Genomic DNA, 22,975 nt, shown 5'->3' on the forward strand with positions numbered 1-22,975 from the left:
TATAACCTGTCGATCGCTATATAAGGTAAAATGCAAGCCTGCATGCGTTGCTGTTAGTGTCACCACTGTGCGTTATCGATACTCGATACCAATCTGAGCCAGGCTTTGGGCGTTGTTTTTTTCGTGTTTGTCGCTTAAATTTGTTAAATGAACTAAAACGTTTGAGTGCATTTGCTAAACTCTGAATCGAACCGCAGTGGCAATAAATCGTGCGCAGATGGTAAGTGCCGGCAGGTGGTTTAAACAGTCTAGACCTTCCGAGCTGATGCCTTCCGCTATGTTTGTTCTGCTGACGCCACGCCCAATGTAACAATTGGGAAGTGGCTAGGGTAGAGTAGAAGTGCTGTGTGCTCATGTTTGGGGTGCATGCAGCGTGTGAGCTGGTTGTTGTGTGTGCTTCGTCATCATTTCTTATTGTCTGCTTGTTCGTTTCAGACAATTAAGTGCTGTGCTGGTTGGGAGCAAGAAGAAGAACGTCTAGTGGCTAATCCTGCAGGCCATTGACCCGCTCTTATCCGGCGGCGCAAACCACACCCATACCAATAAAACCCAAACAAGCCGAGCTCCTGTGGGACTATGTCCACAATCGAAGAGGAACGTAAGGCATACGAAAAGAATCCCTACTTCACCGGCCACATCTACGGCAATTTCTCGCCATTTTATGTGACTATTGGCATCTGCACGGTTGTACTTGGCTCAATAATCATATTGAATATTATCTTGGGCTGCTGCTCCAAGTATCGCAAGTACTGGCAGGACAGGCACACAGGCAACCGCTGGTTGGTGTCCATTTGGTCTGCAACACCGCACAAACAGCCGCCATTGGACTTTACTGAACTGAAAGACGCCTCGTATTTCCAGCGTTTCCATGTGAGTGGTGGGCGACAACAAAATAAAGAACTCAACTAACAAAATTTCTCTATGAAGCCCACGACCCATCAGCAAGTGTTCCCCGACGAAGTGGTTATTGGCGTTGACGAGTTAGAGCCCATTCATTCAGCGCATCATCAGCGTCCGCCACGCCCAGAAGGTCGTACTCTGCATCACCAACGTCAGCGCGAGGAATACGTAGAGCTGCAAAAGCGTGAGAGTGACATCTAAGGTAAAGTAAAGAAACAAACAATCAGCCATGGCCCTGTATTTCCTGTACCCCGCTGTGGCCGCCCTGGCCATGTTCATCGTCGGCGTCATCATAATTATGCTGCGCTATGGGCCACGTCTCTGTGGCCTGCGTCATCATGCGCTCCCTGACAACCACGATCTCAGGGAGAAGACATACGAGCATGAGATAAGCTATGCCTAATACGATGCGCGCTCTTTCTTCAATTATAATTAACATTTATACATTCCGGCAATGTATATTGCTATCTATATATTTAACCCACAAAACTAACCTTAGTCACGGTAAGTTGCCTACCCACTAACTTTTGCACCCCAAGAATAATTATTTTGCATGCAGTACAAATAGCTTCATTTAGGGTCCAAGCAGAACCCTTTTCTATCCATCATATCAAGACAAATGTGCCTTCAATGTAGAGACTCGTGAGTAAATTATGCCGTCCAAGTGTCTTCTAGTATTGTAAGATCCTCCAATATGTATTTAAAATTAAATGTATTTACCCCAACTTTTTGGGAAGTTTACAGAGTCTGCATTTAATCCTGTAATTCTTTTCCTTTATCTCGATTCAAAAGCAAACTCTATACATTTGTATTTCGTATTTCGTATTTTGTATTTCTTATATTGTAAACCCAACCCCAATATGGTACAGTAAACAAATCAAATAAAGCTCCAATATACATTTCCGTAAAATGTCGATCATTATTTCGAATTTTTAATAATTATAACAGATTTATTTGGAATTTATAAATTTTAGAGAGCATAATTTAAACGGGCAAAGGGCGCCAAATAACAAAGTGTCATTTAATAATTAATTATAAATGTTTTTCTAGGAATAAGTACAATGGAATGCTGGCAGCTATGACCTTTTGGTGGTTGCCTTTATTGGTTTCTTTCTCACATGTCGCTCCGCTTGCTTGGCGGGTCCCGCAAGCTCATATCGAAATATAATGCAGCGACGATCGAAGAAACACTTCAAGTCCTTGGGCTCATACCGATGACCCATTTGCTTCAGGTGCAAGTAAACTTCCTGCAGATCAATGGGCTCGTACATCAACACACTCTCATGAAGCTTGGGATTGGCACACAGAAGATTGTGCCAGGCTATGTGCAGCGGCAACAGCGGCTGTGCTGTCTTCTTTGTCACATTCGTCTGCAGCACATAAAACTCAAAATTGTCGCTTAAGCTGAGCGGCACAGACTGCGAGAAGCGGAGCAAATCCTGCCCAGAGGCATTGGTGTTGAATTTAAAATCCAAAATGGGTTCAGTGGGCGTCAGACAGGCTTCATCGTTGGCTGAATCTAACAGTCGGGAGCGAGGTTTCTCCGACATCGCGGGAGTGGATTTGGAACGTGGCATAGGGTCCTGAGCTAACAGCCTTGCTTCCACGGGCTGCATAATGGGATGTGTTTGATTGTAGATGAATTCAAGCATTTTCACGGCCTGCTTTCGCTTCAGCGGTTTGATTCCATAATTGTACAACTGCTGTAGTATCTCTGACTCCGGCATTAGTGTGAAATCGGGCTTGGGCGTGTTACAAACACGAACGGTGTACACATTTCCATTGACCTCCAACTGTTCAGGCTCCGTAGATGATGCCTTCTTGGGTGTTGTAATATCTGGCAGCGTTGGCTCTCTGCTTTCACCCATTAGGAGACACTCCGGCATGGCTGGTGCTACCTTTTTGGGCGTTGCAAGTTCCGGCAATGTTGACATTCTGATTTCACCCGTCAGCAGACGATCCAGACCGCTTGGCATCGTATCTGTGCTCGTCTCAATGGTTGATTGCTTGCAGTTTGGAAAAACCAACTGATCAAAATCATCAAATTCATCAGCAAACAAATCGTCGGGCTGCGTGACAAGCAAATCATTAAATTTATGGCTACGCTTGCGCGATAAAGGCTTAATGGGAGCATCGAGGAAGGATGCATCTAACCAGTTAATATCGCTGTGCGATTCTGGTGGCTCCTCTTTGGCAGGGCTCATTATTTGCGAGAGTGTAAAGGGCTCAGAGTGTGCTGCATCAAGTATCCCAAACTCGGCGCGTTCCCTGCTGAGAGCGCTCTTATTGGGCGAGCGTGAATTTTGCGACTTATTCGAGATTGTGGGAGAAGCCAGCAAGAAGGCATCCAAGTCCTCTTCAGTCTTAAAGTAGGGCACAGCTCGCTTTTTGGCTACAGGCGAGGAGCCAGGGCTACTGTGTGAGCTCTGATTATCCCAGTCTTTCAGCTTTCCCGTTTTGTTGGCCTTCCAGATTGAGTAATTGATTTCCTCATCGGATAGCATAATCAAGTCATTGTCTTCGTCGCTTTCATCATTTTGGGTTAGATCGATGCTTGCATCAGACTTCATGCTGAAGGGTGAAGCGGCAGACAGTGCAGGCTTCTCGGAGAATGAGTTCAATTTCCAGTTTAAGGGACTCTTGAAGCTGTTATCCGTGGACAGGCTGACGCTTCTTCTAAAAGAGCTTCGCGAAAAGTTCAAATCACTAAAGCTACAACTTGGATTCGTGTCATTTGGAGTTGTGAACGATGTGCCACTCAGTGCAAGTTTATACTTTTGGCAACTTGAATCCATAGCCAGACTACAGTTGAGATTACCCGATTCAAATGCTTGACTTATGCTCATGATATCCGCGCTAAGATCTGCCTTTGGCTCATCAAATTCTGGAGTGGATTGTTCTTGTGTCAAATCAATAAAGCAGCCATTGGATAGCTCTGAAAAAAAATATTTATTAATGGTATACGTGATTTATTATTTATTTCAATCCCTTACCTTTAGTATCCAACTGCTCAGGTGTAGCGTCTCTTACAGTCTTAACTAAAATGAGACAAATATTAATTAAAAGTTACTCGTTTATGCCTAAAGCTTTACCTTCATCGCTAGATATGGAATAAACTTCTGAGCAAGCGGCTGGTTCATTGTTGATTGTATTCTCCACTTCTGTCACTGGACTGGCACTTTCACTTGTGGTTATATTCTTATAAACCTTCCAAGAAAACTCCTCTACTTCCTTTGGTTCCTCCACTGGCTCCTCGTCAGAATCGGCAAACAGATCGGGTGACACACAGCGCGCTGTTGAGTGAGTGGGAATACTGCTGGGCTTGAGGTCTTCTGTGGTTACATCTTCAACCATTTTGGCACGCTTATCTGGTGGCTCCTTCAATGGACTGCTGCCAGTGGAGGAGACCTCTACCTTAGGCTCTTCTTCCTCTTCGCTCAGGTTCTCCACCAGCAGCTTCTCCAGTTCATCGAGTTCTTCTTCAACTTGTTGCTTATTTTCGTAATGCTTTTCCAGCTCGTTGTAGGCAGTTTCCATTTGCTTTATCTGCTGGCGGGTTTTCACACTAATCCGCTCTGGGGACAAGTCACGGCCCTGGATGGCAGCCCAATCCTTGAGCAAATGATGCGCAGGCGTGTGACTTACTTCAATCAAATTGGATACAAAGTAGATTCCGATATCCGCAACAGGACCTTCACAGGGCTCATGTACAATGGCAGACTTGCTGTCGGCTTGCAGTTCTCGGAGTACAGAACTAATTAGCTTATAGGGCGGCATTAACCGCTCCTTTTCACTGAGCTCTTTCGTTCGCACTTGTTGAGCCAAAATAGCAGACACCTTGCCCTCCAGCTTCTTTTGCTGCAGCTCGGGATTACGCAGCGTGAGGGGAGTGAATTTGTTGGCCCATTTGCAGCGACGACTGCCCCTGCCGGACACGCCGGGAAGGACCGCCAAGCTGTTGTAGTCTGTGGGAACAGGAGTTTGGGGTTTAACACAATGAATGTTTCTACTGTTCGGACAGGACCTACCTTCCTTGGCAGCTGTGCGAAAGCCGTACTTCTGTAGCCTACGTCGAACATTCTCTGTGGCTGTTCCGGCGCAGTCTATAACCACATCGACAGGCGCATCGTCATCGTCATTCAAACGCAGGCGACCGTGCTTCTCAGCCTCCGATTTGGATAGCGCCAGCGCCATTTCAATATCATCTGGACTGAAGTTATCCGCCATGCAATGCTGTGCAGTTACCTCTGCAAAGATTTGCTCATTCCGCAGAAAATTGCTAATGCTCGGCTGTTGCTTGCTGCGACCACGTCCCCGGCGTGAAGCACTTGAGCTGCTGCCGCTGCCCTTGAGCTTGGGAGCCTTTTTGGGCTTAGGACCAGGTGGTTCAAAGACATTGCTATTGCGTATTGGCCTGATTCTGGGTTCCGAGGTAGCCACCTCAGAAGGGGCTGCTTTTGGCAGTAGATCATCTCGAAAGCGATTTTCTGTGTCATCCTCTGTTCCGACTCTTTCGGGTGGTGTAGCAAAGAAGGAGGATAGTGTGGATGTGTTGGAGGCTGCTGCTGCCTTGCTGCTGCGCGTCGAGCTTGGAAGGGAAAAGAAAACAATGCTTTTGGTTAGATAACTACATTTTATTGTGCAAAAGCTACGAAAACATGTTTAAAATTACAATTACCGAAGCTTTTTGGTTTCTTGCTGCAAGTTCTTAAAATTCGCTCTTCGCGTTTGTCGATCCATTCTTAGCGTTCTGTTCTTAGGTTCTCCGCCTCGTCGATGGCGTCTCTAATGAATTGGCCGGGACGCGGTGCACCAAACTCGAACAATGCCTTTCTGTCCTTCTCCTGCTCCGAGGGCGTTAGTAGTGTCTTACACAGCTTCTCGTTGGACAAGCGCTGCATGGGTGTTAAGCTGTAGAAGAGCGGCATTAGTTTCTGATTTATAAAACAACAACTCCGTGTTAAACTTACCTCCAAATTCCGAAGCAGACAGCTCCAGCTGCTAGCAGAGCGTAGGCAAAGCGATTCCGGTAGATATACGATGGTGTGCCTTGAGTGCGTCTGGGCTTTCGCTTGGTTGCATCAATTCGATCCATTACTACAATAGCCGCACAGCGCAGTATTATATAATTAAAAACATTTTAATTTCGCAAGGAGGCAGGAAAACAAAACACGGCGTTAATCGATAAGGGTTGTCAACTCAACCAAGAAAACTTTCAAAAAGATGTTTAAGCTAGAAAATCAGTGTATTATGGCTTAAAATAAGCTAAATACAATACAAGAAAAAGAAATATATCATGAATTTAATTACTAATATTAATTTTAACAATATCTATCGATGAGCACTTATCGATATCGGTGCAACAGCTGTGCACTTGTGTATGTGTTGGTCACACATATATAATATATAAATAAAATTAATTAGCAGACAGTCCGCAGAGAGAAATCGACAACAATATAGTGATTTGAGCGTCAATAAAGTGCGGGTGCACACGTCACACTCGCAAACACATTGACATTTGCATATTAAACACAATTTAAGTTGCAAGTGGACTGTGAAAAGTTGATAACCACTGAACTCACAACTACAACTACAAAATACGCAGTGGCATTAGACAAAGGGTACGGTACCGAGTTCGAGTCTGAGTACAGTAAACAGAGACAAAAAAAAAAAACAGCGAGTCGAGAGAGATAACCCAGTGGAAAGCAGACAAAGCAAAAGAGTTGGACGGACATAGCGTGATACAATTATTTTGCAGTGGCAGCAAAAAACATCTGAAAGAGGAAATCTGAAACGGCGAAACAACAACTTTCAACGATATTCGATAATACGCCCTATCTGCGGGCGTCCGTACTATCCATTGACCAGTACGGCAGACGACGGCAAGCTGCTTAGTCATGGCGCGAGAGGACGAGGAACGCATCGTGGATAACGAGGAGGTGTCACGGCCAGAGGAGGAGGCAGATCAAACGATCATGCCTCGAGATCGCCGGCAGGATAATGAGCTGTCGCTGCCCTCCGGTGGCTGCTGCATGCCCTCGAGCACCAGCCATCGCTTCATGGCCTTGGTCTTCATGTGCCTGCTCGGCTTTGGCTCGTACTTCTGTTACGACAATCCCGGCGCACTGCAGGACATCTTCAAGCGGGATCTGCACCTGAGCTCCACACAGTTTACGCTCATCTACTCGATCTACTCCTGGCCCAATGTGGTCCTGTGCTTCCTGGGTGGATTTCTGATCGATCGCGTGTTTGGAATACGACTTGGAACAATTATTTACATGCTGATCCTGCTCGTCGGCCAGGTGATCTTTGCCAGCGGCGCCCTGCTGAATGCCTTCTGGCTGATGATTTTGGGTCGCTTTATCTTTGGCATTGGCGCAGAGTCGTTGGCCGTGGCCCAGAACAGCTATGCCGTGCTCTGGTTCAAGGGCAAGGAGCTGAACATGGTCTTTGGACTGCAGTTGTCTGTGGCCCGTTTCGGCAGCACCGTCAACTTCTGGGTTATGCAGCCCATCTACAATTACGTCAGCAAGTTCTATCAAGATAACAGTGCCCTCGGAGTCGTCCTGCTGCTGGCCACACTCACCTGTGTGATGTCACTGATCTGCGCTCTCGTTCTGGGCTTTATGGACAAGCGGGCGGAGCGGATTCTGCAGCGGAACAGCAACCCATCTGGTCAGGTGCCGAAGCTCACCGACATCTTCACATTCAAGCCCCCATTCTGGATGGTTTCGATCATTTGCGTCGCCTACTACGTTGCAATCTTTCCATTCATTGCCCTGGGCCAGAAGTTCTTCATGGACCGCTTCAACCTGACGCCGTCAGAGGCCAACACTGTGGACTCGTTGGTTTACCTGATTGCTGCCGTCTCGTCGCCTGTGTTTGGCTTCATCATCGACAAGGTGGGACGCAATGTCACCTGGGTGTTTACGGCGACTCTGACCACCATTGGAGCCCATGCCCTGTTGACATTCACGGATCTTACACCCTACCTGGGCATGGTCATAATGGGCCTGTCCTATTCCATGCTGGCTGCCAGCTTGTGGCCCCTGGTGGCCCTCATCATTCCGGAGTATCAACTAGGCACTGCCTACGGATTTTGCCAGTCCATTCAGAATCTCGGCCTGGCCGTCATCACCATCCTGGCTGGCATCATTGTGGATCACAGCAACAACGAGCACACATGGGTGCAGCTCTTCTTCATGGGTTGGCTGACCGTTGCGCTGATCGCCACGGGAGTCATCTGGGCGTACGACAGGAAGCAGAAGGGAAATCTAAACATGACGCCACAGCAGCGGGCACAGTATGTGACCGCACAAACCTACCAGCATTTCGAATAGACGGCTGAGTCAGGCAAGTAGAAACGGCCCGCAGATTTGGATTTATTATCGGTTACTTAGTATAGGCATAAAGTTGGTCCCCTGCGGGCAACGCTCGAACAGAGTCGATGATCTTGTTCCACGATGTGATGATGAAAGTGTGATGTGCGAATTGATATACACTAACTGCAATTGTTTTGTCAAACGATATTATATACAATACGCCCTGATCAGCCTTGATATTCACCCAGATTGTGATTGAATGAATTCCACTCATCATCTCCTGGGTGCTTCAGGGCTGATCACAGCGTTAAATATATGTTAATTTTACGCTATGTATTTTTAGAACAATTTATTATTACAGTTACCGCATGTTTATTGTGTCAGCGTTTTACAAATTAAACTTAAAAATCCCAGCAAAGAAAAAAGTTTGCATTGCTAATAAAATCGAAACCTAATCCATCTCGTTTGGAATTCAAGAGTTAATTTGTTTGCCCTAATTCTTAAAACATTTTAATGTCTACCCTTCGTTCCAGCACCTCAATGCACTGCCTACTGTCCAGGCTGAGCACCTGCAGTTCCTTCAGCGGTTTCGTTTTTTCCTCCACCGATTGATTACTGCGCAGCGTCTCCAGTAGCAGCAATGCCGTCCCCCGCGCTGCCGTCAGCAATTTGGTCGCATCGTGAATTCTAGTGAAATGAAAGTCGAGTGTCAGATTTCGTGTTTACAGTAGCTCCGCACATGACTCACCTCTTGAAGAGTAGCTCTGGGCGTCGCGTATACTGGCCGAACAGGGCGAATAAATTCCGCGTCATATCGTAATTGAATTGCGCTGCACCAGCGGGAGAGAACTTTGTGTTCATGACCATGCTCTCGAGCATGAAGTCATCGAGTGTGCGGGCAATCAGTCGCAGCGTCTGATTAAACAAATTGGCGGACAGTTCGCGCTCGAGGTTGTGGAGCATGGTGACCAGCACCTGGAACATCTCGCCGCCACTGGAAGAGAGTATGAAGGGCTCCTTGGAGTTGTGTTCCGGCATAGTTGGCCAGCAGTCATGGCGATAGTTCATCGACCTGGCCTTCATTTCGTGTGTCTCGCGCGTGGCCAGGTTCCGCATAAGCTGCCGCGACCAGTGCTCCAGCTCGGAGACGGCATGGTCAAACACCGAATGGATCTCCGTCGCATTGGGCCCCGCCAGTGCTGAATGTAAATGCAGATAATGCACATTCTCCCCCCACTCGCGCAGCACCATGATCAGATAGTTCATGGCATTCAGCACGGGAATGCTGCCCACGTCGCCGCTGCTGTGCAGCTGCACCAGACGCCGCCGAAAGCTGTCGATCAGCTCGAGCTGCAGCTGCAGGAACTGCAATTGGTGTCCCGGTTGTATCAATCCATAATATCGATCCTTGATCGCCTCCAGCAGTCGCATAAACTGATCGGCACACCTCGGTATCTTCAAGTCATCCTCGAAGGTGTTCGGATCAATCAATTGGAAGGGCGACTCCGCCATCAGTATGTCATCCATTCTCTCCGCACAGACTGCGGATTAGAAGACTAAGACTGTGAGCATAAACCATAAACATAAACTGAGAATTTCCAACATACATCTCTCCTCCAAGGAAATCCAGCGAAGCAGATACATGGGCTGTGTGATGACGGAAATGGCGCTGGGAAAACTGGCCGGATAGCCGAACGTCTCACGCAGCTCCGCCTCAAAGGCCAAGGTCTCATCCAGCAGGTGAGCAAAGAGGATCTCGTCCTGGGCAATCTGCTCAATGTCCACGGCCAGTTTTTCGATGGTCAACTGCACCAAACCTCGCATGAATTCAAGCTGCAATGGAATCACATATGAGATACTACAGCTAGAGGGGAGTATAGCGGACTTACCCTCAAATTGTAGTCCAGTTTACCGGCTCTTAATGCTGCTGGTTGGAATGTTTTGCCCACAAAGAAATGAGTCTCCTTGCCCCAGTTGAGAATCTGTGTGTAGAACCATTCGGGCTTGTCCAATCGATTTGTCTGGCGTGTGCCCGTGAAGTGATACGTGAAACGCTGGCGATAGGGTGCCAGCAGCAGCTGAACCACCTGGCTGATGGGCTGGCAGACAATGCTCGGCGTGATGCTCTGCAAGGGCGCGTGCTCTTCTGCAGGGGATTTGATGAGGAACATGTACTCCGCCAGCAGTTGTGCCTTTTCGGTGTCCCGAGTGGGAGAATAGTTTAATGCTTGCTGCTCCATGTGCGCCCATCGCATGCTCTTGAGAACGGCCTCAAACTCGCTGGAGAGGCGCGTGAGGATCAGCTTGTGCCAGTAGATGGCAGTGCGTTCGGCGTAGGATTGCAGCGAGTGTGCCTGGACGGCATGCAGACGTCCCACCACACTGTGCTCGTAGTCGTTGCTTTCGTAGAGTGTGAGATACAAGTTGACCAGCTTGTCCTCGTCCTTGCAATTGATGCTGCTGTTCAGATCCCCGCTGATCTCCTGGACATCCTGCACCAGGCGCAAGTACTGCGAAAGACGCTGCAGCTGACGCACTTGCTGGAGATCTTCGCCCACGGCGTCCAGCGTGGGCTGGCACTCCAGCAGTTTCTGCTGCAGCTTCCCCCTAAACTGGGCCAGTTTTTGCAGCTCAAAGTCAATGCTTTCGCATACTTGTTGCTGGCACTGGAAGGCAGATTTGTAGCAGGAAACATTCTGTGGGTCCTCATAGTCTAGCTGTATGGGAGGGACTCTCATTAAACCCATGTACATGTGTAAACTTTCCCACTTACAGTCTGGGACAAGGCCTGGAGCCGCTCCTTGTAGTGAGTAACCACTAGACTGGCTCGATGCAGCCGGCTGGCATCCTTGCCGATCTCTTCATTTAGACGCGTCGCTATGCGCAACTCCATCCCACTCAGCTTCGCATGCATTTCGGTGCAGCAAAAGCTCCAACAACATACAAATTCACGAAACGAGCCACGAACCACGTATAAAAATAAATAATTGTTGTTGTTTTAGCAAATTTGTTCCATTTATGTCATTTCCAGAAACGGTCACCCTATTTTTGATACTTTTTCATCGATAATCCAAGCAAACCAGGGCAGCCGGCCCACTTATCGGACGCCACAGCGGGCGTTGTTTGAAAAGACAGGTGTTGTTTGGCGTCGGTTTTTGCTTGTATTTTCTTTGTGCAAATTGAAGTTAAAAATGTACACACCCAAGCAAAAGATCTTTGGCAATAGCCGTGCAGCCTCGCCGCATACACCGCTCAGTTTCAGCCGAGAGTTGCGGCAAGTTTTGCAAGAAAGAAATTTGCTCACAGCCAAGTCGCGCAGGAAAGGTAATGAACAAAGGCTGCAACATTTGCAAGGCGTTTTCTTAATTGTTTGTGTTTAATTCCAGTGTGCTCCATGCTGGACAGCCCCTCCAGCAGTCCGATTGGCTCACCCAATCCAGATGCAGGCAAGCGCATGGGCTTCCGTCTGCAGGCCATACAGGAGATCATCACGTCGGAAAAGTCCTACCTGGAGCAACTGGAGCTGCTGATGAACTATTTCGTGCGTCCGCTTAAGGAGCAAGCCATCATCGACTGCTCCAACCACACGCTGCTCTTCGGACAGATTGAGATGATCCACAATTTGAATGGAGAGTTTCTGCGGGAGCTGGAGGCCAACATGGAGAATGTGGCGCATGCCTTCATCAAGATGGCACCGTTCTTCAAGCTGTATTCGGTCTACGCCTTTGACTATCGTGGTGCACTGTTTATCATACAGGATTTGATCCTCAAGAATCCCGTGTTTAGAAAGTTTCTGGAGCAAACCGAGAGTCGTCCGGAGGTGCAGCGGAAGCTAAATTCATTGATGATCGTGCCCATACAGCGTGTGCCGCGCTACAAGCTGTTGCTGGAACAGGTGCTACTGTACACGAGTCCAGCCGATGCCGACTACAAGCTGTTGAAGGGTAAGAATAAGCGGGAAACCTAATTTGCACCGGTTTATAATTAACTTTCCCTGTCAGAATCTGTTAAAGAGATCGATGCCACGGCCGCGCACATAAATGCGTGTGTGGAGGAGCAAGAGGTGACCCAGTACCTCATCCACTTGCAGAACTCGCTGGTGAATCGCACACCAAACATTGTGAAGCCCTCACGCAGAGTGATCAAGGAAGGCATTCTCCAAAAGATCACCCACAAGGGCACGGAAATCAAGCGGTACTGTGTGCTCATGTCGGACATCTTTATGTACTGCAAGTTGGTCAAGGATCGTGCACCAAACACCGTGGTGGAGAACTCACTCGAATGCTGTTGCATATTTCCGCTGAAGAAGTGCAAAGTGTTTGAGATGTTGCCGGGAAATTTCAAATTGACTTGCCAGAACGATGGCATCATCTTTGGTAGTGGAGATTTGCAGCTGTGCCGCGCCTGGGTTGGTTTCATACGCGATGCCATTGATATGCATGTGCAGTGCCGCAAGACGCTGCGCAAGGACTCCAGCAAGCGGACACCCATACGCAAAAAAGACATGAAGAAGTTCGGAGCTGATTATGTACTAAGTCCCAACAACAAGCGCAAATGCGTGAGTAATCAAAAGTTTAATGAGTTCAGGTAGAAGCTTAACCCGTTTCATATTTATTCTAGGAGTACGAGACGGTTTTCCGCAACAAGAATCGCAGCACGGACTCAGAGGATGAGACGGAGGATACTGCTTGCTTTCCACGCAAGCGCAAGGTGCCCAGCGCCATTCTACGAACACCAAACACGGGCGGCAACATTGGAAAATCTACATACAACAAAGCGAAGGGCATGGCACCGCCGCCACCACCACCACCATTGCCATCTGTTCAGTTGCGCCATCAGCCAGGGGCAGTGAGAGAGTCCGTCTGCAAGGAAAATCGCATATCCAAGCTGTACAAAAAGATAGCCACAGGCGATAAGGTGGCCAATGTGCGGGGCATACTCAAACGCAGCAATCTGCCCGCTACGAGCACCGATCACGATCCCACCTACGGCTTTGCCAGTCGCTACTCGGACTCTAAATCGTACTTTCGGGCACACAATGTGGACAACACCATACCCACAGTGGTGAAGCGCGAGGATCTGTTCAATGGGGAGAACATGTTTGCAGGGAAGCAGGCCCAAGAGGAGTTGCTCTCTCCGCCGCAAAGAAAGCGTGTCAAGTTCGATGACACCTTGGACGAGCTCTCGGCAGTTAATGAGCAGAAACCTTTTGTCTTCTCAAGCAGCACTGAAGTCGCACCCAAGGTGACATCCTTGCGTGAACGCATTTACGATTTCTTTGCCAATTTATTCTAGATTGTCATCTGGAAACACAGAATCATGGACATTTCGCATTTATCTTTTTTCATCATCATCAATAAACAAATTTACAATTAAAATCAACTCGGCTGCCGCAGCTCGCAGACTTTACGCATGAAACTACCCACCGCCTCCTCGCTAATCTCTTCCAGCCAGCTTCCGTGGCTCTTAAAATGCGAGCCAATTATGACTGCATGAGCGTCATTGAAGTACAGTCCAATGTTATCCTTGGTCACGCCCGAACCAATCAACAGCGGCACCTTTACGCGGCCCGACAACTCCTGCAGATCTTCTGGACTCGCTGCATGGCCTGTTGCTGTGCCTGTGATGACAATTCCATCGGTGAGAAAGAACTCCGCTGCATGCGCCGTCTCCAGCAGACTGACATCCGACGTTATGGCATGTGAGCTGTGCTTCTTCTTCAGATCCGTGAAAATCAACACATCTTCCGCATCGATAAGCTTGCGGTAACGCAGCAGATCTCCAGCACACGCATCCGTATATCCCTCGTCGGCCACATGGCCAAATACGAAGCCTTCGCTGCGTATAAACTGCAGTTGGCTGGCCTTGGCTATGGCCAGAGCCTGCTTGTTGCCACAGGCTAGAACCTGTACACCGCAGGGAGTTGCCTTGGGGATCACATCCCGCACCGCCTGTCCCAGGCGCGTCATGCAAGCGACTATTTCCGCACCCAGAAGGCGTTCCGGCACATACGGAATGTCATGCATATTCTCGATGAGTACGGCATCCTTCAAATGAGGCTAAAATTAGAACGAAACAATAGGCAGACTGTATGGCATACCAGCTGGTGGCGCTTGTAGAGATTCGCCTCATATATGGCCTTTTCAATCGTCTGTTTCCAGTTGCCGGCATATCGAGGCGTTCCTGACATTGTTTCTCCATATTAGAGACATTCGGTTTGCATTTATGTCCTTGGCTCACCTGGCAGCGCGTCCACGTGTATCATGCCAATCACTTTGCATTTTTGTTGGCCAAATATCTTTACAAAACGTTGCATTATTGGAAATATGGCAGTTAAAACGTAAACAAATTAAACATTAACAGCTGATCGCCGGCTACCAGGGCTACAGGTGTTTCCAACTGGTTTGGTTCCACCGATCATTTGCTTACGCTTGTTAGCTAACTAATGCAAATTCAAATGTATGCACATATATAACCTCGTGTAATTATCGCTAATATATAGTTTAAATTCATTTTAGCAACTAATATCGCGCTTCAGGTTGAACCTGTTCTTCTGTTATCGAGTAATTCGAGTATCGATAGATTATACCGATGAATCGGAAGATCGCGAACGCGTGTCTTTCTTGTGTTTTCTTTGCGAAATAAATTGCAAAATTACAATTGCAATGGCTATCTTTAATGTGTTTGGGATGCATTTTCGCGATCGTCAGTGCTGCAGCCACCTCGCAAGCATTAATTGTTAAAACGGGAGCTGTAATTAAGGCTGGAAAACGTGCAGCTTTGTCAAAATTGTTGTAGGAGCCAATAAGCCGTGATGGATGCCATTTTGCAAGACGCGTGCAAGCTCCGGTGAGTTGTTTTATCCTTGAAATTCTAAAATGAAAGTGTCAATCAATTAATTGGGTTTCACTTGTTGGGTATTTTATTATTTTGCGATCATCAAAACGCAGAATGAGTTATGTGCCGCCTCTTGTATGTACTTCTCCATGTTTGTATGTGTTTTCTGCCTTTAAAGGCAACGACCTCACGAAATATCGCTTTAAATAAATGGAGAGTAGAAACAAAAACAATTATGACACTTGGCCGAAACAATGTAGAACGTTATCGCCGCACATAGACTATTGCCAAAGCCATAGACGCCCCCCGCAGCCGCAACCGCGCACCCCAGCCAATAGCACAAATGGGAACTGTGAATGGAAGTCCGCTTACAAAGTTGCCAAATGAAAGGCTTCCCGCCCCATTTAGGCTCTTTACAGCCTCTGTTGTTGCGTCCGCCACTCTATTACATTGTTTCAGGAGTGGGTACTCGCAATGTCCTTGAGTTAGATTTGGTGGGTGGGTTAGGTGGCCCCGTGCCCATGCCTGATTGCCAGTGCTTAGCGGAAACGGCTGTGCGCGACAGAAATTCAATTATCCCAGCGAGCGTTTCTCTTTCTGTTCTGCTCTCTTTTACTTTCCCTGTGCCCCAACATTCCCTATTCCCTATACTTTGTTTTCCCCATTCGCTATTTGTTTGTTTGTTTCGTTTCGACATGTCTGTGCGTGTAACAATTGTGCTTTGTACAGTTTACAATATGTTCATGCGCACACAGTCACTCATACATTTTGTATTGTATGTAAAAGTGATTGTTGTTGTTGATTGGCCTTGTAATGGACACTCCTGCGGGTCCATTTAATCGAGTTGTGTGCTTTGTTTTTGTGTGTGTGTGTTTGTGTGTGTGCAATGTTGTTGAATGTTGTTTACCAACTGATTGGCTAACAAGATCCTGAGGCTGATGAGGGTGACCGGGTGGTGCAGGGCTGATAAAATCTAATTTCATTCTCAAATTCCAACTCTTTTCCCCCCAAGAACAGCCTCAGCTTTGGCAAACATCCAAGAGCTAGGGTCTACGCGCCTCACCTGTTGGGCAAACAATATAAATTATTTATAATATGAACCAAACGTCCGTCCTCTCGCACTTGTCAGACCAGCCCGGCCCAGGTCCTCTTCCGGAGCCTCTTGCAGGTGGGCCAGTCCTTTGGTGTCGACACATGTTAACACTTTGTGCTCCTTGTTGTTGCTGCTGCTGCTTGTAGTTGCAACAAGTTGTTTCCGTGTTTGCCTTTGTGCCACGTGCCCTATACACCACACACTTTGATTATGCGAGAGGAGAAGGAAGCCTTCATGTTTGTGTTCTTTAGAAAAAGGCAAACAGAAAACAGAATGTACAGGATATCCTTCACCTTCGTAGAGACGCAGGCACCCACAGTCATGGCCATATTTTTCTAATTAGCACAGGACCATAGAAAAGATGCTGCCAAGGCAAAACAACTATTGGCCAAAAGCTGAAAGTTGCACTAATTAAGCCATCTGCAAGTTAAGGAAAACAAAATCTATGTACATGAACGAAAATCTCTTGAAGCGAAGTGCAAAACATCCTTTTGATGGGGAGCATCGTTTGGGTAAACAATTGAATTATTTAACAGCCAGCAAGGGGAAACTTTTTATAGACCTCTAATTGGAAAGTTTTCGCCAGTCAAGAATGCAGCCAGTTCTTCCTTCACCTGTCACCTGCAGATTGGGCAACAGCAGCACCACCAACAAAGCCAAAACCCCTGACCGCAAAAACTTGCCAGGACATTTATTTGACAGTAGACACTCTCAAGGTCGCTACAAAAGAAAACAACAGCAGCAGTCTTACTCGTACGAGTAAACCACCACTCGAAAATCAGGCTAACGAGTTTTTCATCAATCTCGACGTAAATTACATTTTCACACCTAATTCCGACCAAGACCAACCCAATGGCAGTGCCTGTGCCGTTGCCTGTGGCCAACTCTTTATCACTGTCGAATCAGCGGACGACCATTTTATAAATTAGCATTTCAGGCATTCCGTCCGGCTAGAATGCGACGTTGATTTGCCATTACTCATTTCGCCCCGAGACACCGCGAGACTGCTGCTGCTGCGGCGCGGGAGACGTGTAGGGCGCGTGAGAGAATTTGATAAATTTCCCATTTTATTTGGCATTTGAGCGTTTTCATTAGTTAGTGTAAATGCAATTAGGCAATAAATTGAATGAATATTACCAATTTCCATGCAAGCCGCATACACAAACACATGAGCTCTCTCTCTGTCTCTCAGCCCAAGGACAAGGACATCGACATCGACATCGACATTTGCCGTCGGGCAACGCGCCTGTGCGTGCGTGCTGCTATCAGCGGACATAATTTCTGGATGTCCGCTTCCACGCATCGATCATCATTGGGCCAGGGTGTGGGTAATAGACGGGACCCGCAAACCGGGGACGACAGCTCCTGCTGGCAGGCGGCAGACAACGTTCCAACGTTGCAAATTGGCAAATGCGCGAAAACAACGCCAAAATATGCCAAAGCCAGACAGGCAGTGGCAAATTAAGGGGCTGGTAGGAGGATTTCCCGGCCTTGATTGAACTTACTTTAAGATAGAAAAACTTCTACTGGATCTATTGGATAAGTTGTCTTTTTAAAAGGGGGTTTTCTGGTCTCAGTTTCGATAGAACTTTCCACGTTGCAAAAAAAGATGTGTCAAGAAATTAATATTTTACAACACTGCAGGTGGAACCAAAAGCTTATGGTTGCTTCTCCTTTTATTTTTGTTGTTTAATGAACAGCGTGGAATCCCATCAAGTTGGTGCCTGGTGCTGCCGCTGCTCCGGCTGCTGCTGATGCTTGCTTACCTTGCATTTTATTAAATGTTGTCTGGCCTGGCAGCCCCCCTTTAGCAATATACTCGTACTAAATGATTTAGGTGACAAAAACTTTGCAGACAGAGAGAAAAAGAAACCGCACACACAGCGGGGCGGGAAATTTAACTTTTGTTAATGAAAAATAAATATAGAAATGAAAATAAAACTGATACGAAAAGTTAAATTGCAAGTGCTGCTGCTGCTGCTGCATTGGCAATTAGTTGGAGATGTGTGCCACGTTGCCAAAATTTGGCTGCAACTGGTTTGCTGACAAGAAAAATGAACGAAACAGAAAAGAGAGAGAAAGAGAGTCGTGCCTCAAATAAAGCCATAATGAAAACGACGAATTTTCAAGAAAACTTTAATTAAACTAAGCCACACACTGTGAGACAGCAGCGTTTTCGTGACCTCAGGTGTGGCACACCTTTCAAGAACGAAACAACAACACAGCAGCAACAGCAATGGAATTCGATCGGGGAGCGCCTGGCTAGGCCAGTCCAGCCAGTCCAGGTGAGGTTTCGGTGCTCTAGACATGGCTGGGGTTGGTTGCTTCTTAGAAATGGCTGGCTATCGGGTCGTTTTATCTCGACCAGGCCGAAATTGTCGCCCCCAAATGTGTGCTACACTTGTGTTACTCTATTTTTTCACGTTCTCTTTTGGCCACAAAGCAAATAGTGATGGCCACGTGAGTGTGGTAGAACAACACGAGGGATGAACGCTCAAAGCGGAATGCAAGGAGTCCTTTAATTATTACTAGAGTTTCAGCAGTAGTCTGTTCCCCAGCAGCAGCCCTCAGTCCCCCTGTTCCTGAGATAAACAAGTCCAGTCCAGAAGTTTATTTACTCTTTGCGGTCGTGACCACAGCTGGGTCTGACTCCGCACCGCTTTCCATCTCAACTTTGACTTTCGCTTTAGTGGTTCTCTTTTTTTCCGTACTGCGTGTGCCTGGGCCATCGTCATTTTGCTTTTAAGCTCCTCTACACTTTGGACAAGTTTTGTCGGGGCGGACATCGGTGGGCGATTAGATTTTGCGGCGCAACTGAAGGCATAATTAGTGAAAGTGATTTGTATCTTTGGACTTGGCTCCGACTTTGCCGGCTGCTATAAATAGCTGACATTTAGAGGCGCTAGTGCGACAGCTGCTGCTGCGCTTTACCATTTTGTTGTGCCATTTCATTTGCATGCAACATCATTCTGCTCCTTTCATTCCGAGGCTTAACTCAGAGTGGAGGGGCTTTAGAGTGTAGCTCCCAGGCTCCCGGGCTACGGGTCGTCTGTCTGCAGCATAATGAAGCTGGAAAAGGCATTTGGATGAGGCTCCGGGGCAGGATCTGCTTGGGTATTTATGGCATTTCCTTGGTTATTCAGATTTTTAATGCAACTCGCATTCTCTTGTGCTGTTGCAAAAAGGATTTCCATGAATTTAAATTTGAAACTAAATTTATAAAACGAATTTCCTCTTATTTTACTGAGAGATTCTTTCAGAAATCTCTAACTAAAACAAACTCTTTTACTGGCCCTGTTTAATTAGCAAAGGGAATTTGTTCCTTAGTCTTCCATGGGAAAATTACTAATGGAATTGAAAGTTTGCTTTTACCTTTCACAAATCTTTAATCTAATTGCTGCAAGTTTAGCTGCATGAAAATTCAGCATGAATCTGAAATTAAATTCTACACACACGCATAAGCTCCTTTTTGAATGTTTGCATGTGTGGGGCAACCAATCAAAGTTCAAAAGTTCACATCATTGACAGCGGAACAACTTTCTGGCCCCCAACTCGAATTAAGAAAAGATAGCAAGCAATAGAGAGTCGAAACGAGACGAGACGCACAAAACTTTTATCATTTTCACAGTCCAACCAAAGAGAGAGAGAGGGAGAAACGAGAAATAGTTAGTTAGGGAAGTACTCTCGGTACTCTCCCCAATGTACCTGTACGACATCCCAAGGCACTCCCTGGTGCTGCTGCTTGTTCAGTTGCTTGAGATTGTCGCTTATTTAAGCAGCTTAATTTTCGGATGCTGTTGCCAATGACAGCATTGGGGTGGCAGGCAGAAAAGAGCCCAAGTTTCAATCCCCTCTATTCTGTTGTTTGTACTTTTGCCAGATGAAAGTGCAGTGGAAGTGGCAATGGCAATGGATGTGCCAATGGCATTGGCATTGCAGTCAACAATCAATCTCAGTTCGTGGTGACATCCAACGAAGCATGATGTAAAAATGTTCTCCTGTTTGCTCCTACGGTCCCATGTGATTACGGATACATGATACGGGTGGAGACACCCACACACAATCATCAAACCAGTCGAAGTCGCCATACCAGTACCAGTCGCAGTCCCATTCCCGGGCCAATCAAGCGCAAGGTATGACTGTAAATCTGTGGGCACACAAAATGCCTTCAATCCCTGGCATGCTGTGCCGTTGTTCCTCTTTCTGCCTGCCATTGCTGAGCGCCGTGTACGTGGAGGCATGGAATTGGGTCACCAGGCGAGAGGCGGGGTTTCGTTCGTTCTGTGCCCGCACTCGCACACAGATTCGGGCTGTGGCTGGGGGAAGTAATCGCTTAGCAGCAGAATGGTCGATGGGAGCAGATGGATGCGTGGGATGAGTGGGAAGAAAAGCACAACAGGAAGGAAACCCGCGCGCGCTAAGCACCGTCGCTTGATGGAGCTCATCATAATTTTTCGGGGCGCCACGGTGGAAAAATGAAAAACAAAACAAATCGAAGCAAGCAAGCAGCAACATGTTAACTACGCGAGAGAGAGATGGGAGAAAGGAAACCAAAAGGGAAAGAAAGACAGAGAGAGAGAGAGCGAGCGTTTTCTTGGGAGAGTAAAAGCTTTGCCCCGATAGCTTTTCGAGTTTTTGTTACACTCAGCGTCTAACCTTCATCTTGAACTTCATGGCCAGACGGAGAGAGAGAGAGAGAGAGAGAGAGAGCGTGGCAACGCATCGCACCGGATTGGGTTCTATGTTTCATGTTTCTAGGCCACAGATGGCCCTCCCGCCATCCCTCTGTCATGGAAACATATGCAACAGGAGGGAGTTCATTCATGACCAACCCATAGCCCCCCACAACCCTCACCTTAGTAAAGTCAAAACCGTAGTAATGGAGCAGGGGAGAGCGTGAGGAAAGGCATATTATTTCGATGTTATTTCAAAAATGTAATTTATGGTGAAGGGAAATTATTCACAATTTATTTATGGCTTTGGAAAATATTTTAAAATCAAATTTGAATTTATTCGAAGCAGAAAATGTTGAAATTTGTTCCCTAATAATAGTAAATATATTAATTTAAAACCAACCAACCAATTTTCATGTTAAAATGCACCGAAAATTAATAGCAAATTTGGTTAAAATTAAATAGATATATTTTCAGTTATTTTCAAACAAATGTAAACTAAAATTCTATTGCAACAAACTGTTAATTTGAAAATGAAATGTTACCGCTTTGTGCCTAACGGTTCAACTCCGCCAGAGCTTTGTTCCTCCCAAAAAGAAAAACATCGCAATTGGCCTCTCTCTCGAAGCTTTCTCCTCTCTTTTACTGTGTGCGCTCTCACACTCGCACACCATGGCAGGCTCTTATCAGAGAAAAACGACTAGCTGGAAGCAAAGGCAGCCAGTCGGGACTCGCTTTTAAGGATAGCACGGGAGCACGAGCGCCAGCACCAACAGGAGCAGTAGCACTGGCAGTGGCAGCAACAGTGCGATGCACAGGCACGGGCAGAGCTACAGTTACAGCTAGAGACCCGTTTATAAGGTGAAGCCCGAAATTGGAGCAACTCAGTTCGCTGTTGGCAGGCGTCGCCAAAGGTAGTAGCCCTTATCCATCCAAGAGCAGGACAGAGCCAAAGCCAAAGTGCCAGGAGAACAGACAGTTCCACAGAGGAGCCTGAGAGGAGCAGAAAGTAGCCCTCAAATAAGTTGTGAAGTGACAAATTGTCGGACAGTCAGTCGTTTGGACCTCCCATCGAGGGAGGTGTCGAAGTGAGTGCGCGACGCGAAGGGCCAACCGAGAGGCAAAATGAAATTAAATGAAACGAAACGAATAACCCAACTAAAGTAAACTTCAATACGACAAAACTAAACCAAATTGAATTGAATTAGGAATTGAAAGAGGTATAGCAGGAGGCAGGAGCAGAACTAGCAGAAGCAGAACTAACAGTAACTGAACAATTAAAAGTAAATTGAATGCAGAGTCAAGGCAGAGTGAGAGAGAGAAAGGGAGAGCAGGGACCAAGGACACCAGCAGGATCTGGTCGTTCATGTCACGCTGCATTTGCACATAATTGCAAACTGTTGCGCGGTCTGCAGTTTCGCTTTTTATTGCCAGGCTATAAAATAAAAATCCATTTGCCAGAGGATCCGAACACATTCCCCATTCCCCCAACTGTTGCACATAGAGAAACTCCCGACCATTCATTCCAACGTAGGATACTGCCCCACGGCACGGAACACAGAACACAGAGCACGGACTACACAGAACACCACACTGCACTCTGCCCAACACACAGAAGAACATAACCATTTCTTTTACGATCTCAGCCTTGGTCATGCCCCATTAAATATGCCTCTGAATGTTTTGTTCAAGTTGAAAAATCCCCCGCCGTTTCAGAGAACGGAAAACGGAAAAAGTGCACAACCCAAAATTATGCTAAAATAAATATAACGAGTACACAAAAACAAAATCCACGCATAAAAGGCAGCAAAAGCAACAAAAAAGTAAAATCACAAAAGCGGAGCAAACTTCAGGAGGGGAACTCACGAATTTGCATTCGAATTTTTAGTTTTTGGACTTGAAGCACCGAATACCAGACCTCCAGCACAGGACCAAGCCGTGTGCCAATTTATGCGGCCATAAAAGTTAAAGGGGAAATCGTCCACGTAAAGAAACCCAAGGGAGTGGGTGTAGGAGAAGCATTTAGCCTACTGCAGAGACAGGTGAGTGAGGTGGGTCCTTGAACAGGTCCAGTGCTCCTTCTCTCATGTAATCTCGATCATTTATCGACAATATGCCAACGGCATTCATCTGTCTCATACCTGGAATGC

The 22,975-nt window shown here is 46.9% G+C and overlaps 9 protein-coding genes across 12 annotated transcripts in view; 5 read left to right on the forward strand and 4 right to left on the reverse strand.

The window, feature by feature from the left end:
- Positions 1–70: 70 nt before the first annotated feature.
- On the forward strand, positions 71–1,113 carry LOC117580316. The gene is made up of 3 exons (XM_034266811.1): positions 71–220; positions 436–870; positions 928–1,113. The coding sequence occupies exons 2-3, from the start codon at positions 577–579 to the stop codon at positions 1,099–1,101; spliced, it is 468 nt and encodes a 155-aa protein (XP_034122702.1). The 5' UTR covers positions 71–220; positions 436–576; the 3' UTR covers positions 1,102–1,113.
- On the forward strand, positions 1,097–1,810 carry LOC117580318. The gene has a single exon (XM_034266814.1). It carries the CDS (start codon positions 1,130–1,132, stop codon positions 1,301–1,303), a length of 174 nt encoding a protein of 57 aa, XP_034122705.1. The 5' UTR covers positions 1,097–1,129; the 3' UTR covers positions 1,304–1,810.
- Positions 1,796–5,707, reverse strand: LOC117580319 (structure-specific endonuclease subunit SLX4). The gene is made up of 5 exons (XM_034266815.1): positions 5,579–5,707; positions 4,929–5,488; positions 3,993–4,865; positions 3,894–3,938; positions 1,796–3,835 (listed from the first exon to the last, which is right to left on the reverse strand). The coding sequence occupies exons 1-5, from the start codon at positions 5,638–5,640 to the stop codon at positions 1,977–1,979; spliced, it is 3,399 nt and encodes a 1,132-aa protein (XP_034122706.1). The 5' UTR covers positions 5,641–5,707; the 3' UTR covers positions 1,796–1,976.
- Positions 5,514–6,070, reverse strand: LOC117580317. Its single transcript, XM_034266812.1, has 2 exons — positions 5,871–6,070; positions 5,514–5,811 (listed from the first exon to the last, which is right to left on the reverse strand). The coding sequence occupies exons 1-2, from the start codon at positions 5,993–5,995 to the stop codon at positions 5,643–5,645; spliced, it is 294 nt and encodes a 97-aa protein (XP_034122703.1). The 5' UTR covers positions 5,996–6,070; the 3' UTR covers positions 5,514–5,642.
- A 254-nt stretch (positions 6,071–6,324) lies between these two features.
- On the forward strand, positions 6,325–8,659 carry LOC117580308 (major facilitator superfamily domain-containing protein 1). Its single transcript, XM_034266801.1, has one exon. It carries the CDS (start codon positions 6,798–6,800, stop codon positions 8,238–8,240), a length of 1,443 nt encoding a protein of 480 aa, XP_034122692.1. The 5' UTR covers positions 6,325–6,797; the 3' UTR covers positions 8,241–8,659.
- LOC117580301 (RINT1-like protein) lies at positions 8,541–11,136 on the reverse strand. Its single transcript, XM_034266789.1, has 5 exons — positions 10,996–11,136; positions 10,112–10,939; positions 9,830–10,055; positions 8,971–9,763; positions 8,541–8,909 (listed from the first exon to the last, which is right to left on the reverse strand). Exons 1-5 carry the CDS (start codon positions 11,134–11,136, stop codon positions 8,723–8,725), a joined length of 2,175 nt encoding a protein of 724 aa, XP_034122680.1. The 3' UTR covers positions 8,541–8,722.
- Positions 11,137–11,306: 170 nt separating this feature from the next.
- LOC117580304 lies at positions 11,307–13,604 on the forward strand. The gene is made up of 4 exons (XM_034266794.1): positions 11,307–11,546; positions 11,609–12,166; positions 12,224–12,780; positions 12,843–13,604. Exons 1-4 carry the CDS (start codon positions 11,414–11,416, stop codon positions 13,515–13,517), a joined length of 1,923 nt encoding a protein of 640 aa, XP_034122685.1. The 5' UTR covers positions 11,307–11,413; the 3' UTR covers positions 13,518–13,604.
- LOC117580312 (uncharacterized protein F13E9.13, mitochondrial) lies at positions 13,540–14,595 on the reverse strand. Its single transcript, XM_034266807.1, has 3 exons — positions 14,463–14,595; positions 14,323–14,405; positions 13,540–14,269 (listed from the first exon to the last, which is right to left on the reverse strand). The coding sequence occupies exons 1-3, from the start codon at positions 14,536–14,538 to the stop codon at positions 13,601–13,603; spliced, it is 828 nt and encodes a 275-aa protein (XP_034122698.1). The 5' UTR covers positions 14,539–14,595; the 3' UTR covers positions 13,540–13,600.
- A 247-nt stretch (positions 14,596–14,842) lies between these two features.
- The window catches only part of LOC117580298 (BAI1-associated protein 3), a 53,087-nt gene continuing 44,954 nt past the window's right edge, over positions 14,843–22,975 (forward strand). For 3 of the 4 annotated variants that reach the window (XM_034266784.1, XM_034266781.1, XM_034266783.1), the window contains exon 1: positions 22,639–22,867. The gene's annotated coding sequence lies outside the window, so the exon portion shown is untranslated. Of the gene's footprint in view, positions 15,072–22,638; positions 22,868–22,975 lie in introns of those variants that run through there. The other variant, XM_034266782.1, reaches the window with a different exon arrangement.

This window comes from Drosophila guanche, unplaced genomic scaffold (genome assembly GCF_900245975.1).
Source record: "Drosophila guanche unplaced genomic scaffold, DGUA_6, whole genome shotgun sequence".
Lineage (NCBI taxonomy): Eukaryota > Metazoa > Arthropoda > Insecta > Diptera > Drosophilidae > Drosophila > Drosophila guanche.